The sequence below is a fragment of the Chenopodium album genome, chromosome 1 (genome assembly GCF_948465745.1).
Source record: "Chenopodium album chromosome 1, dcCheAlbu1.1, whole genome shotgun sequence".
Lineage (NCBI taxonomy): Eukaryota > Viridiplantae > Streptophyta > Magnoliopsida > Caryophyllales > Amaranthaceae > Chenopodium > Chenopodium album.
In genome coordinates, this window is record NC_137834.1 from 57,684,364 (window position 1) to 57,698,046 (window position 13,683).

The following is a 13,683-nucleotide window of genomic DNA, read 5'->3' on the forward strand; positions in this document are numbered from 1 at the left end:
CGTAATAGTTGGCTTGTTGCTAATTAACGTTGGTCATTGATCTAGTAGCTTCTTCTTGGCTCATTGTCAAAGAAAGGAAAAGATGAGAAAAAAGATTTAAAAAAACAGCACATAAGTTTTGAAAGGCACGACGCTCCCACGTTGTAAGATCCAAAGGAATCGGGTCTAACTTTGTAACGTTAAAAAGTGAAAGAGAGAACGCTCTGTCATTCCCTACATCATACACTTAATTCCTAGATAAATGGAACCCATTCATGTGAACCAACCTTCATTTATCATAACTTTGCACATGCTTTCTTTCCCTCAATGTATCTAACACTTTTTCTGTTGGGCTACATTTGTGCCCGTTCAATTTTTTAAAAAAGAACATAAGAAAAATGTAAAAGGAAAAAATGGAGTCCTCTAGAGCTCGAATCAAGGAGGAATGAACATCATGGTATCACAAGAATCACCTGCCTTGTTCTTAACTTAAACAGCTGATTTGTGAACCGAAAAGAATCACATTTGGAAGTGGGAAAAAAAAAAAAAAAAAAAAAAAAAAAAAGGAAAATGAACTCAAGATGACCATTGATCGGGTACGGTGAGGAAGTAAGTTGTCATTGCTTTCCGAAATCTTCTCTTGTACTGTTTTGGGGAGATGATGGTTGGTGAGGCGTTTTTTAGACCGCCGAGGATACCAGAAGCCTTTACCCAAGTTTCGAGATGCTTGTCCCATGTATACTGTCGCATAAAATCGATTATACCAAGTACTAGCTCTTTCCGCTCCTCATCCACGCCCACTAGCAGCGAGTAGTCCATAACGTCAACAGACTGCAAATAAACAAGAAGAAGGTGTCAGCCTTTGACACTTCTGCCATGGGAGCATGTCTCATATTTCTCTGTTTTCAAGGGGAGAGGAGAGGGAGCAGGGCAAATGGTCACCTAGGAAGGCAAAAGGTGATTTGTGTTTCAAAAACAAATTTTATTTCAATCCTGAGCCCTGAAGGTGACACGACAATTAAATTGTAACTGCCAATTTCCATTATGCACTTTGCATTCCTCCAGTTCAAGCAGAATGAAAGATGTATTGCTAAAATGTTAATGTCGTACTATTTATCAACCAACAGAAAAGTCTTTAGTTTGCCAGGACCAAATATATACTCGACTTAAAATTTGCTAAATTCTTGAACTAGGGATCATAATAGCCTAATAGGTATAACGGTTTTAGAGTTGAATAAGACAAAACTGGATCATTCCTATGCATTAATCAGCAATATTCATACTAACTAACAGCAATTCAGGAGGTGTCACTCAATATCATATTTTATAAACTAATTAAGTCAAATCAACTAAAGAGAACTTGATACTCATTGGGCTAACAATATCTTAATATTATAGCAGTAACTAATAAAAATGATATGTTCAGCAGCAGCTCATGTGGATCCTGCCAATGGCAATCTAGTGAGGTCTAAAATTATGCACCTTCATTGCAACTAGTCCGATGTGAAAAGTGTGTTAAGAATTGGTACGATAAAGTGAAGGCCTGGTAATATACTGAACTTGAACCACATTAGATAATACTACGAATATAACAAAGGCAGAAGCAACTTACGGCCAGAAACGATGTATCATTCCAGACAGCTCTTTCTAATCTTCTTTTTGCCTTGCTTCCAAGAAAAATGGGATTTGTTCTCAATGTCTCCAGGAGGTTCATATCTAGAAGCACTTTGTTAGCTCCTGTTGTATCAGAATTATAACGAGACCGAGAAGAGCCCTTGAGATCATAAATCTTGGATATATTTCTCTTGTAAAAGAGATTCTCCATCACCATCAGATCCATTTTTGTTTCACGCCCGCCCTTTAGATGCTTAACAGTAACCTGTCATAAAAAGCACAAGAGATCAGGAGTTTCACTTCCCTCACAACTTCATTACACAGCTAAGGTACAAAAGAAAAAAGATGCCCAACCTGAAAAATTCCAAGCACTTTGGCAAGACAAGTTGGACTTCCAGAGTCTAGAGAATCATTCAAATATTTGAAATACTCCGCTGCAAACTCCTGGAAAGATTCCAACTCTGTCTTTGTCACTTGCTTAATTATGAACCTCTCATCCATGGACTTCGCAAAGTACACATTACTCTTTCCCCCTTGTGCACTCCATCTTCTACAACGGCTCAAAGAGCGCACAAAGTCCAATTTGTTGGGACAACATTTTTCTTGAAGCATGTCAAACTGCTTTGCAAAGTAACAAGTAACAGAAAATTTTACTTTCCCAACAGCAGCTGAAGAATCATCATCAAAAGTAATCTGCAGGTGAGGAGATCGCTTCTGATCATTCACCGATGAATTAGTCCTTGATAAAGAGTCTTCAGAGCAGTAACTTCCATAGTTGATGTAATCTAATTCCAGTGAGCCAATAGACTGCCAGGATAAAAAAGTGGAAACTGCAGAATCCTCTCTCTGGAGATCTTTGCCACTCCAGCTAGCTATCTTTTGGCTCGACTTATCACAGATCCAATTATCATACTCTGTCGAACAAAGGGCATATGATATTACACTGGTAGGTTCATCATCATAGACAGCAATAACCAAATCGCTTTGGCCTGTTTGTGGATGTAGTAAACGAGGACCTTCAAACATATGAGATGCAGAGATAAAGGAAGGCATAAATTGAGCCTCGTGCGGTATAACTTGTGAAAAGGTTCTCATAACACTTGGAGTGGGCTCTTTAATCATATTTCTGTAGTCTCCAGAAGCATGGAAGGACCTGACAGCAGAGAGTTGTGATGCAGAATGCAACCTTCGGAGTAACTTCTCTTCTAATCTCATAGCAGAGTCAAAAGAACACACCCTTGCTGGACCCATCAATCTTTTAAGAGGCAGGTTATCAGCTTGGATTACTTGGCTTACAGGAGCAGCTTCAGTTACGTCTACATCTGTGCCAGTCCATGCAGAGTCTATTTTATCTGACAAATTAGATGCAGGAGAATGCAGAGTCTCTGAAGATTTATCACTAAATGTTATATCTCCGTCCACATACAATTCCTCCTGTTGTGAATGTTGTAAAGTATCTGAACTGGGATACTCAAGAGAGTGAGATTCGGTGTGCCCTTCATCTTCCGCTCGATCAATAAGAAACTTGGAATCCTTAACTAGGTCATTCTTCAACTCTTTCAGCTCAGCAAGAGACCCAATATCCCCTGAACCCTCCAGCTTATAACTTCCAGAATTGAGGAGAGAATCCAGAGAATAAAACCGACGGTCCCATGTATGAGAACCAACTAAAAGAGACCTACGCAGTTGATTTAGCTCCAAAACGTCAAATGATCTCTCAACCAACTGTAGATTGTCATCCATAGCCAGTTGAAGTAAATCCTGTAAATAACAAATTATAGCATTAATCATCCACTAACTAAATCAAGCCTACTAATTTGGCAATGAACAAGAATCAGGGTTACAAAATACATTCATAATGTTTCATCCAAACTTGCATGTCAATTGCTTTCTGACACCTTCCCTTTGAATCAGTAATAAAACAAACCAAGCTTAGAAACTAGACAGGTTTTTCACTATGAAATTAATGGACACAAATTAATGAATACATGTACATTCAAAAAGATTTTCTTAGACATTAGCATGATAGAACTACGAAACATAAATCAAAGTCTATCAGTGACATGTTCAATCACTTCAATATGAAAGACTGATAGAAGGAAGGATTATGACACTAAGAAACAAACCCATAAGATTCATCTCATAGGTTCTAGAAATACAGAAATGCAGGGTTTAAATAAGGAATATGAAATTGAAAACTAACTGATATTCTACATACTCACTTGGTAGTGATTTCTTTCTTTATCTAGGATGTCTTTGAACTCTAGAATGTGCTTATGCAAGTCAACTGAATCCATTGAAGCGCCCCTGGAAAATGTACTCTTTTGCTCCATGACATGGAGTACATCACTCACCTCAGCATAGAAGGTTTCCATTTTACTCTTCAGCTGTAATTAATCAAGGCAAGAGAAACAGAAGATGAAGCTATTTATAATGTAGAGACAATCACAGAGCTAGAAAGAATCTAAAACTTACATCTTCCACTTCTCTTTTCATCCAATCCTGCTTACTTTGGCCATTAAACTCAAGTACTGAAGGGGGCAGATGGACAGTGAGGATATCAATTGGTGAGTAGTGAAAGAATACAACCATGCTTCCAAACCTACGAACAAACATAAATGAGCAAGTAAATAAGAAAAAAAATTAAGGAACAAACGAAAGACTGGCTCTACTTGTTTCAGTCATCCCTGCCAAGAAACAAAGGCACCAACCAAAATTATAAAGGGCAGGGAGGGGGGATACAATCATGATAAAAGCAGTACCCATAGAAACGGAGACAATCTCTTTGAAGAGAATGGCCACAGCTAGCGACACGGTTAGCAGTTGCATGGTTTGAGAAACTGAGCTCTAAGAACTTCCCAAAGGAAAGGCCCCAGGCAGCCTCGGACAATATTACTCTGCGGGTTGCTGGTGGAACATTATCAACCTGTGCACATCTAAGGCACCGATGCCACATCCATATTTTTCCATCGCGCTCTCCAGGAAGTTTTTCTTTGTCTAGTCGCCGAACATTTATAGATAAAACACCCTGCTTGTGAGTATAGCATTGCACATGTGCTTCAACAGGTTCTTTACAAGATCGACACAATGATGTCTGTACAGGTAAATCGAATTGTCAACTTCTAAATCTGGAAAGCAGGGTTGATAACAAAATAACTGTAGCACAAATTTAAGTAGACTGGCATAACAACTTACAGTGATGCATAAAAGAAAAGTAAAACAAAATACCTGATCAAAAAGGTCATCACGGAGATATCTCCCAAGTGGCTTATCAAATGAACCATAAAACCTGATCCGCAAGAGTCGAGAACGTTCACAAAGAGTTGCCTTAGCTACACAACGACTAGAAAAGGACACCAGTATACTCTGATGACTCTCAGTTGATGTAATATAGTCACCAGAAACTTCATTTTCATCAATATTATCCATCTCTTTGGGCTTACCTTCGTCTGGAAACACTTTCTCATGCAATTTAGACTGCACAGAATCAATTACACTGCTACTTGAGTCACTGAATCCAAGTATGTAGTTATCACATGCAGGAGATGTAGATTCAACAGTTGCATTAGGCAATGAGCCATCCGTAAGCATGTGGGGTAGCTTCTTATCGGTAGTAGCATCAACAGGGAAACCTGACAAAGAACTAAGAAGCTCAAGTGATACTTCTTGTTGACTGCTCTCCATCTTATCTACAAATCTTCCAGAGGAAGCTACCACATCACTTGACTGCTTTGAAGGAGCAACTGCATCAGAACAAGAGAGAGTCGATGTTGCATTATTAGCAACTATCTTTGTTTGTTCAGAATAAGATTGTTTAAGTGCCATTTTAGGTAAATGAGCACCCTCATCAGCAAGAAAAGAAGTTTCCAAGGACAAATGGTAAGCTGCAAAAACTGAGTATTGAACCACATGTTTGATTCTCTTCAGCTCCTCCCGGCATAAACCCTTCAGCAAGATCTGTATGAACAAGAAAATCAGAATTTACGACACCCAATCAAAATCATTTTTTTTTTCTGTCACCAATTTTTGTACTGGATTATGCATGCCACTGAATTTCTATAATCAAAGATAGATAGTTTTGTCTAGAAAAACTATTTTGACATGAATCCATATATAACTTTCCACATGAAAAGAAAGATACAGGCCCACTCAAGGCGCCCTGCAATTTTCAAATTTCAAGAGCAAAAAATAAAGCAGAGAAGAGAAAATATATTACCGTACAACCTAACCGTCTAGGGCAACCTTCAAAAAACATCAAGGTTTTAGACGGTCTCTTATTGCATTGATTAGCAATCTCAAGTGTTTCAGAAACTCTCTCCAACCGGAAAAGCTCACAGTGACCAAGTCGAGCCACTGAAATTTTATCAACAGAGGGAGTTATCAAAGCCCCTGTGCACCTTGCTATTCGCTCCAATAGAGTCTTTTTAACATTCAAAACCAAAGAAATCTCCTTTTCAAGTAGATATTCTTGTGCATAAGATGACACACTTTTCTCAACAAGTAAGACATTTGGCCGATGGGCCTCTATCTTTGAGACAATCACCTTCAGATGGTTCATCTCCTGCTCAGATCAAAAAGTAGAAATAACTATGACATTTTGAAAAACCATATTGGATCAAACGCATACAAATAAGAATAAAAAAAATAATTAAATACCTCTTCCAGCAATGTATTGAATGATGCCAGCTGATTTTGAGCTCTTTGGTACTCTAGTGATCCACCTAGGAGCAATAACCTTGGGGTTTTATATTGAGAAGTCATTCTCTTATGTTTAATGTTCTTTGTACATGCTATACCCTTTATCAGGGTGCTGAGGAAAACAAAAAAACCAAAAATCAAATATAAGAACGACAGCAGAAAAACAATGGGATACGACAAAGGATATGAAGTTGTAGGATCTATGATGTTTATACAAATTCAAAATCAACTAACCGATTTGAATTACTATTAAAATCACACAGGTGATATGATTAATTAAGATCAAAAATATGATCATTTTATTCTCATTCCATCAAGCATCAACCCTAAAATTGATAATTTAGTAATAAAAATCTATGCACCTTTAGCAAAAAAGTAATATACCAACAGTTCAGCTTTAAGTACTATCTTCTCATCCGTCTCTATTAAGCAACTTCTAAGAGTCCAGCGTATGTATTGATTTTTCGTCCATTAGTTTTACTTCATTTTGATAATTTAAAACTAAGAATAATACAATTTAACTATGTGTATAATGTTGCATCTTGCATGTCTGTGCATCACATAACAGTTAAAAATTTGCATTTTATGTAAGTTATAGCTATTTGATTTGTAATTTTGGTAACCTTGATCTTGAAATCTGAGTTATTCTTCACATAATAGCAGTTCAATACCAAATAAGAACTTTCAATTTGCCCTGACATCAATAAACAATTTTGAAACATACCTTTCACTTGGGCTTCCAGATGCAATACACTTAATCTTCACATAGTCTCCAGGATCCATACTGCCTCCCTTGCTAGTATCTGGCTTGACAAAATTAGCAGCTTGCCATGCTAAATTACTAACAATTTCCAACCAATCTTGACTGCCCATTTCCTTTCCAATTTCAACGCCTTCATCCTGTAATAACTGTGATACAAGAGCTCTGAAATGACTTTGAATTGCAGACCTTAAGGGTTTCCCCTGCTCCTCATTGTGGCTTTCTTTTGCAGGACATAAATCAGAAAGGCTGACAGTAGAAGAGAAGACACCACCAGATACTCCAACATCATCGTCATCATCGTCATATTCTAAATAATTTCTTTCTGCCTCATCATTATCATCTTCAGGAAGTGGAGGATGCCAAATATGACCAATATTTTCAAAATCCAAAGGTTTAGGAAGCTCTTCATTTTCTTTGACAAGGATGGTGACTTCATCAAATCTGCCATCAACATTTGCAAGATTGCCAGTCCCTCTGTCAAGCCTTTTTAAAACGGCCACACTAGAGGGACAATCATGCTGAGGTTTAGGGCTTCCACCTACTGTTTGCTGTACAGGGCACCCAGCCCTAGGTGTATTAATATTGAACCTAGAGGGGCTATCTAAGGGACTCGAATCTGCTGACCTGTAACTATAACACTCATTCCTAAAACTAAGACTACTAGTGTCTATGTCTGAACTGTCATGGCAATATTCACTAGTTGAGCTGAAAAAATGCCTCCCAGACTCTTCTGGTTCTTCATCACTCCTATATCCAACATGAAAAAAACTATCAAGGAAATACAGCAAACAAAAGGCCACAAGAAATAGCATACAAGAATTCATTAATTTTATGACCTAATTGCTGAGTTCGTTGGCGTCCAATTATGACTTTCAGCTATCTTTCCTGTTCAAATAAAACCCTGATGTCCTCTAAACTGAGTTTTCCTTTCTTTCTTATTTCTGAGTAAACTTTTTCCCAAATATTGTCCAATTCGAGTAGCAGATCAACTTTTTTCACTACACCAAATACTTGAGTTACATTTTATCAAACAAATTCTGATGTACTTTGAACATAAACAGCTTTTAACAGTTATTAGTGTAGCAAATTACTCATCCCACACTAAATCATCTATTATTTTTTTTGTTCTTTTTACTGTTGGGGGGAGGGGGAGCATTCATACTTGGACAAATTCAATCATCACATGTAAACTCAACAACAGTACTGAACTTCTAAAGAAAGAAAAAAAAAATGAACCTCCAGGCACAAAATAATCTCTTAAAAAAGAAAAGGCTTACTGTATTGGAGAATGGTGAAGAGAGATTTGTGATGGATAAGACAACATCCTGCTGCTGCTCACATTCTGAGAAGAAATGTTATGATCCTGGAACCCAACTGTATGAGAAACACAATCGTCTTCAGTTCTCTCAGCAATTATGTTGCCTCTTATATCATCACAATCGGCAGGAGGTGATAGAGGCTCCGGGCTTGCCCGTGGAGACTCTGAGGGATAGATTTTTTCAATATGCCTCTTAGAAGGCTTAGAGCAGAACTTGCAGGCCTTAATAACTTTCTCCAGGTGATCACCATTTCTATTACCACTAAATGTAGCAATAACAACACGAGCACCACTCCCGCGAACACAAGAGGCACACAACAACCTTTTACAGCCTAGACAGCTATACTTGAGGCACGACTCCGAAAACTTCAGTTCACACTGGCAACAAGAGCTCTCAACCATATCCATATCAGAAGAGCAAGAAAAGGTAGTGATTTTGCCCAAAGAAGCCCAAGACCTAAACTTATCAATGAGATCTTGTAAAGGACTGCTATTAAGCACTCCCATCCAATGAAATCACCACCAAGTTTATTACACAACTCTAACCTCCTTAATCTCAATAACCAAGCAAAAACTCTACCTAATTCAACACCAAAAAAAAAACCCAATTCACCTCAAGTGTAATCAATCAGCAAGGTATATTACTCAACCCGAACGACATCCACAACGAAAAAAATCCAATCCAACCCACAAAGAAAAAATTTGGTGGGGGTATGTTCAGAAAGGAATTGAGGGATTCACATATTAGATCTATCCCAAGTTTCCTTCTGCTTCCTCCTTTCAAAGTAATTAAACAAATTTATACTCCTTTTTCTCCTAGCTCATAAAATACTGAAAAAAAGGAGGAAAATCACAGCTAATTTATGATATGATTATACTCCTATTATTTACAACACTCAAAGATCTTTCCCACATGAACAGTTCAATCCTCACCAACCCAGATGATTTAAATCATTTTAATGACTAAAATCATATCCAAAATCCCAATTCATCAACCAATACCAGAATCCTCCAGATTTGATCCCAGAAAAGTTTGCAGCATCCAAATATATATATATATAAAAAAAAAAAAAGCAAAAAAATATTGAAAATCTTCACTAATATGGAAAGAAAATAAAAAAAGTGAGACTAATCAATACAGCTTTTTTCCCATCATAGAAGATCAATTTGTGATCTGGGTATTAATTAATTCAACTCCAAAACAAAAAAATAAAAAAGGAAGAAAATAAATTAAATCGAAAAAGTGGTGTTGTATATGAGCAATAAATTGAGATTGAGTAAAAATATGGAAAGTGTAGAAAAGAAGGAAAGTAAAAAAAGATATTAAAGAATAAAAATGAAGATTACAATGAAACTTCCTCCTCTACTTTGTTTAGCTTTGCTTGATACTGCAACCGCCATTGATGAAGATGAAAAAAGCTCGAAAACCCACAAAAATGACAGTTTTCTATCTCCTCTTTTTCTCACTCCAGTTATCTGAGCTTAGTAGTGCTAGTATTTCCTGTATCTTCTTCTTGGTTAGCACTCCTCCATTAGCGGTTTTCTCTCTCCTCCCTTGATTTTCTCTCTCCTCTCTCTTCTTACAGTTGACGCTTTTTGAAAATTTTTTATTTCTCAATCTTCTTCTGCTACTATGTTTTAAATGGGTTATTTTATGGCACTTTTTTAATATTATTATTTTATTTTTTATGATGTTTTATTGGAAAACAAAGTTATAGTCTATGAAATATTATTACAAACGGAATTTTTTTAATCCATCGTTTTCTTTCCTTTTTTGAATTATACCTTCCCTCCTTCGTATACTTGTTCAATTACACCTTACTTTTTAATGTAACTAGGTTAGGTCCCGTGTAATAATTTACGGTTGTTTAAGTTCCAATATATGTCAATATAATTTTAAAATAAACTCTTGCTATATTGATTTAGTATAATTAAGGCAATTTCCATTTTACTCAATTTTTATTTACCTTATTAAAAAAATTACATTAAACAAATTTTAACCAAAAGGAAAAAAAAAATCCAAACTAAAAGACACACCAGGAGAGATTGATTAAAGAGTAATTTAGCATCAGACCTAACTAATAAAGTCTAATATACTACTAGTAGTACATCATATCATATCATATCATATTATATCATATAACTAATATATAAAGCTAAACTTTTAGCCAGGCGACGAGATATCGACACTTGGCGTTCCAACTTTTCGCCAAGTGTCGCGCCACATAGGATATAGTTATATAGAATTCAATTTGTAGGATAAAAAAAGTTAATTTAGAATTCTATTTTCAATCAAATTTGGATAGAATTTTAGGATAAAATTGTTAAAAATATCATTTACAAAAATTCAAACAAACCGTGCAGCGCACGGGTTTCATCTAGTAAAATATATATTAGAGTCTAATATGACATGATCTTTAATTTTCTATAAAAAAAATTTAAAAAAAAAAAAAAAAAAAAAAAAAAACTTCGTTTCTATTACTTGACTAATACTTTTTAAATGGAAATGTCATTTTTTTTTTCTTTTTTGACATTAAAATGGAAATGTCATATTACTAATACTATATGTGGTAAGTTTTTGGTGGATAAATCTCTAAGGGTCTGTTCTCTTACGTTGAAATTCAGTTCAGTTCAGCTCAGTTCAGTTCAGCTCAGTTCAGTTTAGTTCAGTTCAGCTCAGTTCAGTTTTGCTCCCAATTTCCTTCTCTTATAAAATATTCAGTTCAGTTCAACTCAATTCAGTTCAGTTTAGCTGAGTTCAGTCAATGAAAACAGGCCCTAAATGACCCTCAAAAAGTGCAGGTGGAGGCATATTTAATTTTAGGGGTAATAAGATAACTAGATAAGCCACAAGGGCTACAAAACAACAATTTATAGTCATTAAATTAAATAAGCTATGAATATTACTGCTCTTTTCGAAAACTCTTTAAATTTTAAGAAATTTATCAGCCAAAACAATAGAAATTTATCTTGATCAACGGCCTTTTCACTAATTGCACAAGGCATGGTGTTACCAATTAGCAGAGACAGGACATTTTTTTTTTTTTTTTTAATTATACAAAGTATAAGGTATATAGCTATAGACAGGGGTGAGCACGGGACAGGTACCCGTACCGTTAGCACTAGCGGTTCGGGTAACCATACCGTTAGTACTAATGGTACGGGTAACTGATAATCAATATACTAAAACTTATATCCATAAACCGAACCAATAAGTTCTGGTACTTGGAGTTTGGGAACCTGGATTTTCGGATTAGTTATTGGGTACCCAATAAGATATCCAATAATGATAATTAAACTTAATAATGTAGTTATTAGGATATCATTTAGCATTAATTAACAATAATACCACATGATCTTGACCAAATTAGTAATAATATTAATAATCGTTGATATTATAAAGTGATTATGAAGTCAAGTAAGAGTTTAGATTTTGGAAAAATAGATTTAAGTAGGAAAAAAAACAAAAAAAAATGCTTATCGGATTGGATAATCGTTAATTTAAAAATGATACCCAATAATCATACCTGACAACAAATTATCGAAACGAATACCTAAACCGTTATGGTTATCGGATCGAGTACCCTAATTTTCGGAACGGTTACAGATCAGTTTTTCGGTTTATTGGGTAGTTTTGCTCAACTATAGACCTCATAGTAAAATAAGCAATGACTATTTGCCACTCAATTTTAACATGTCTTGACTACAAGCATTTGTTTTTGTTAATGAATTAATTGGTCCATTAACATGGTATTGGAGTCAACGTGACACAAAGATCACGGATTTGAATCTCATCCGTCTCTTCTTTTAAAGTGGAATATTAAGCGTTAGGTATGGTGGGTCTCATGCTGCACCGACACTTCAAGCCTAACGGGCTCTCATATAAGGGGCATGATATTTTAGGGTCTCAACCATCAACTTAAATTTTTGGCTGAATTGGTCCTCTAACATGGTATTAGAGTCAACGTAACACAAAAGTTATAGGCTCAAATACCATCCCCCCCCCCCCCCCTTCAAAGAAGAATATTAAGCAACTAGGTATAGAGGGACGACTCATGTCAATCCACACTTGAAGCCCAACATGTTCTCATGTGAGAGCAAGGGCATGATATATAAAATATGTAAATCAATCACGGGCTTTAACCATCATTTTAACCTTTTGGTTGTTATTGTTCTTTCAATAGTTTTAACTTACAATATCTATGCCAATGTGTGATATAATAGAAAATTGGGCGAAAACAAATGTATGGTTGACGTAACCCAGTGTCATGAATCATTTGCATTTCACTAAGCTATCAACACAAAGCTACACCGTCCCTTGTAAATCCTCCGACGAAATACTCTTAATAATCTCTAACGAGTGGTTCTTCCATGCTTTAAAGAAACCCCTCATCTGCTCGGGCTCTTGATGGCCTATGAACTTGAATAGCCCAAACAAAGAAGTGGTCGTTAACCTCTTAAGCTCATTAAAAATATCGCGGCTACACACAAATAAAATAGTCGCTAAGAGAGGTCATCGAGGAGGTCGAAACCATCTTCAGCAAATTAAAGGAGGATTTAATTAATTTATGTAGACACCCATTTGTGTCTCCCCAAAACCAAACCCAGTGATGAGTACCTTTCACGTCGAATCGTAATCGAATGAAGTGAAAGTGTGGAAAGTTTAGTGTTGCGGATAAGTTTTAATTTCTTTTCTCTTCTCTCTGTTTTTGAAAACCTATTTTAAGAAAACGGCCAATCCAGTTTTGTTGGTCCATGATATGGGTCCAATAGTAGTGTAGTTGGATAGGGCTTGAAAAGAGCTTTCCAACGATATATTATAAGCCCAATTCCGATGAATATTGAGGAAGTTATGGCCAAATTACTAAACTGGGCCCGGTTTGAGCCTTATATGCGGCCCAATGATCTAGAGGAGGGCCTAATATAGATTTATCATTCCTAATGCAATTAGGAATGGTTTTAGTCTTCTAAATTCTTCTAGAAGGTTCTTTTCATTCCTAATTCAATTAGCATTGATAAATTGACTTTTGTTGACTTTTTAGAGTTTTAATTAAGATCAAAGAACATTTTTGAGGAAAAATACGATTTTATCCTCCTGTACGGCAATTTCTATCTGATTTTAAGAATACGCGTGAATTTCTAAGTCAGCGCCAAACGCCAGTAGCGCCTGACGCTACGCTTGGCGCCTGGCGCTAGCCTTAGCGTCTGGCGCTAAGGTCAACGTTTGGCGCTAACTTGGTTTTTTGCGTCAGAACTCTGTTTTTGATGTTTTATCTTTTTGGCTGATTTTTTCTATAAATAACGTCGTAAA

At 36.2% G+C, this 13,683-nt stretch overlaps 1 protein-coding gene across 1 annotated transcript; it reads right to left on the reverse strand.

The window, feature by feature from the left end:
- Positions 1 to 257: 257 nt before the first annotated feature.
- On the reverse strand, positions 258 to 10,036 carry LOC145556478 (putative 1-phosphatidylinositol-3-phosphate 5-kinase FAB1C). Its single transcript, XM_081618140.1, has 11 exons — positions 8,332 to 10,036; positions 7,016 to 7,801; positions 6,250 to 6,403; positions 5,810 to 6,154; positions 4,822 to 5,550; positions 4,356 to 4,687; positions 4,069 to 4,195; positions 3,816 to 3,980; positions 1,948 to 3,354; positions 1,592 to 1,858; positions 258 to 810 (listed from the first exon to the last, which is right to left on the reverse strand). The coding sequence occupies exons 1-11, from the start codon at positions 8,877 to 8,879 to the stop codon at positions 556 to 558; spliced, it is 5,115 nt and encodes a 1,704-aa protein (XP_081474266.1). The 5' UTR covers positions 8,880 to 10,036; the 3' UTR covers positions 258 to 555.
- Positions 10,037 to 13,683: the final 3,647 nt, after the last annotated feature.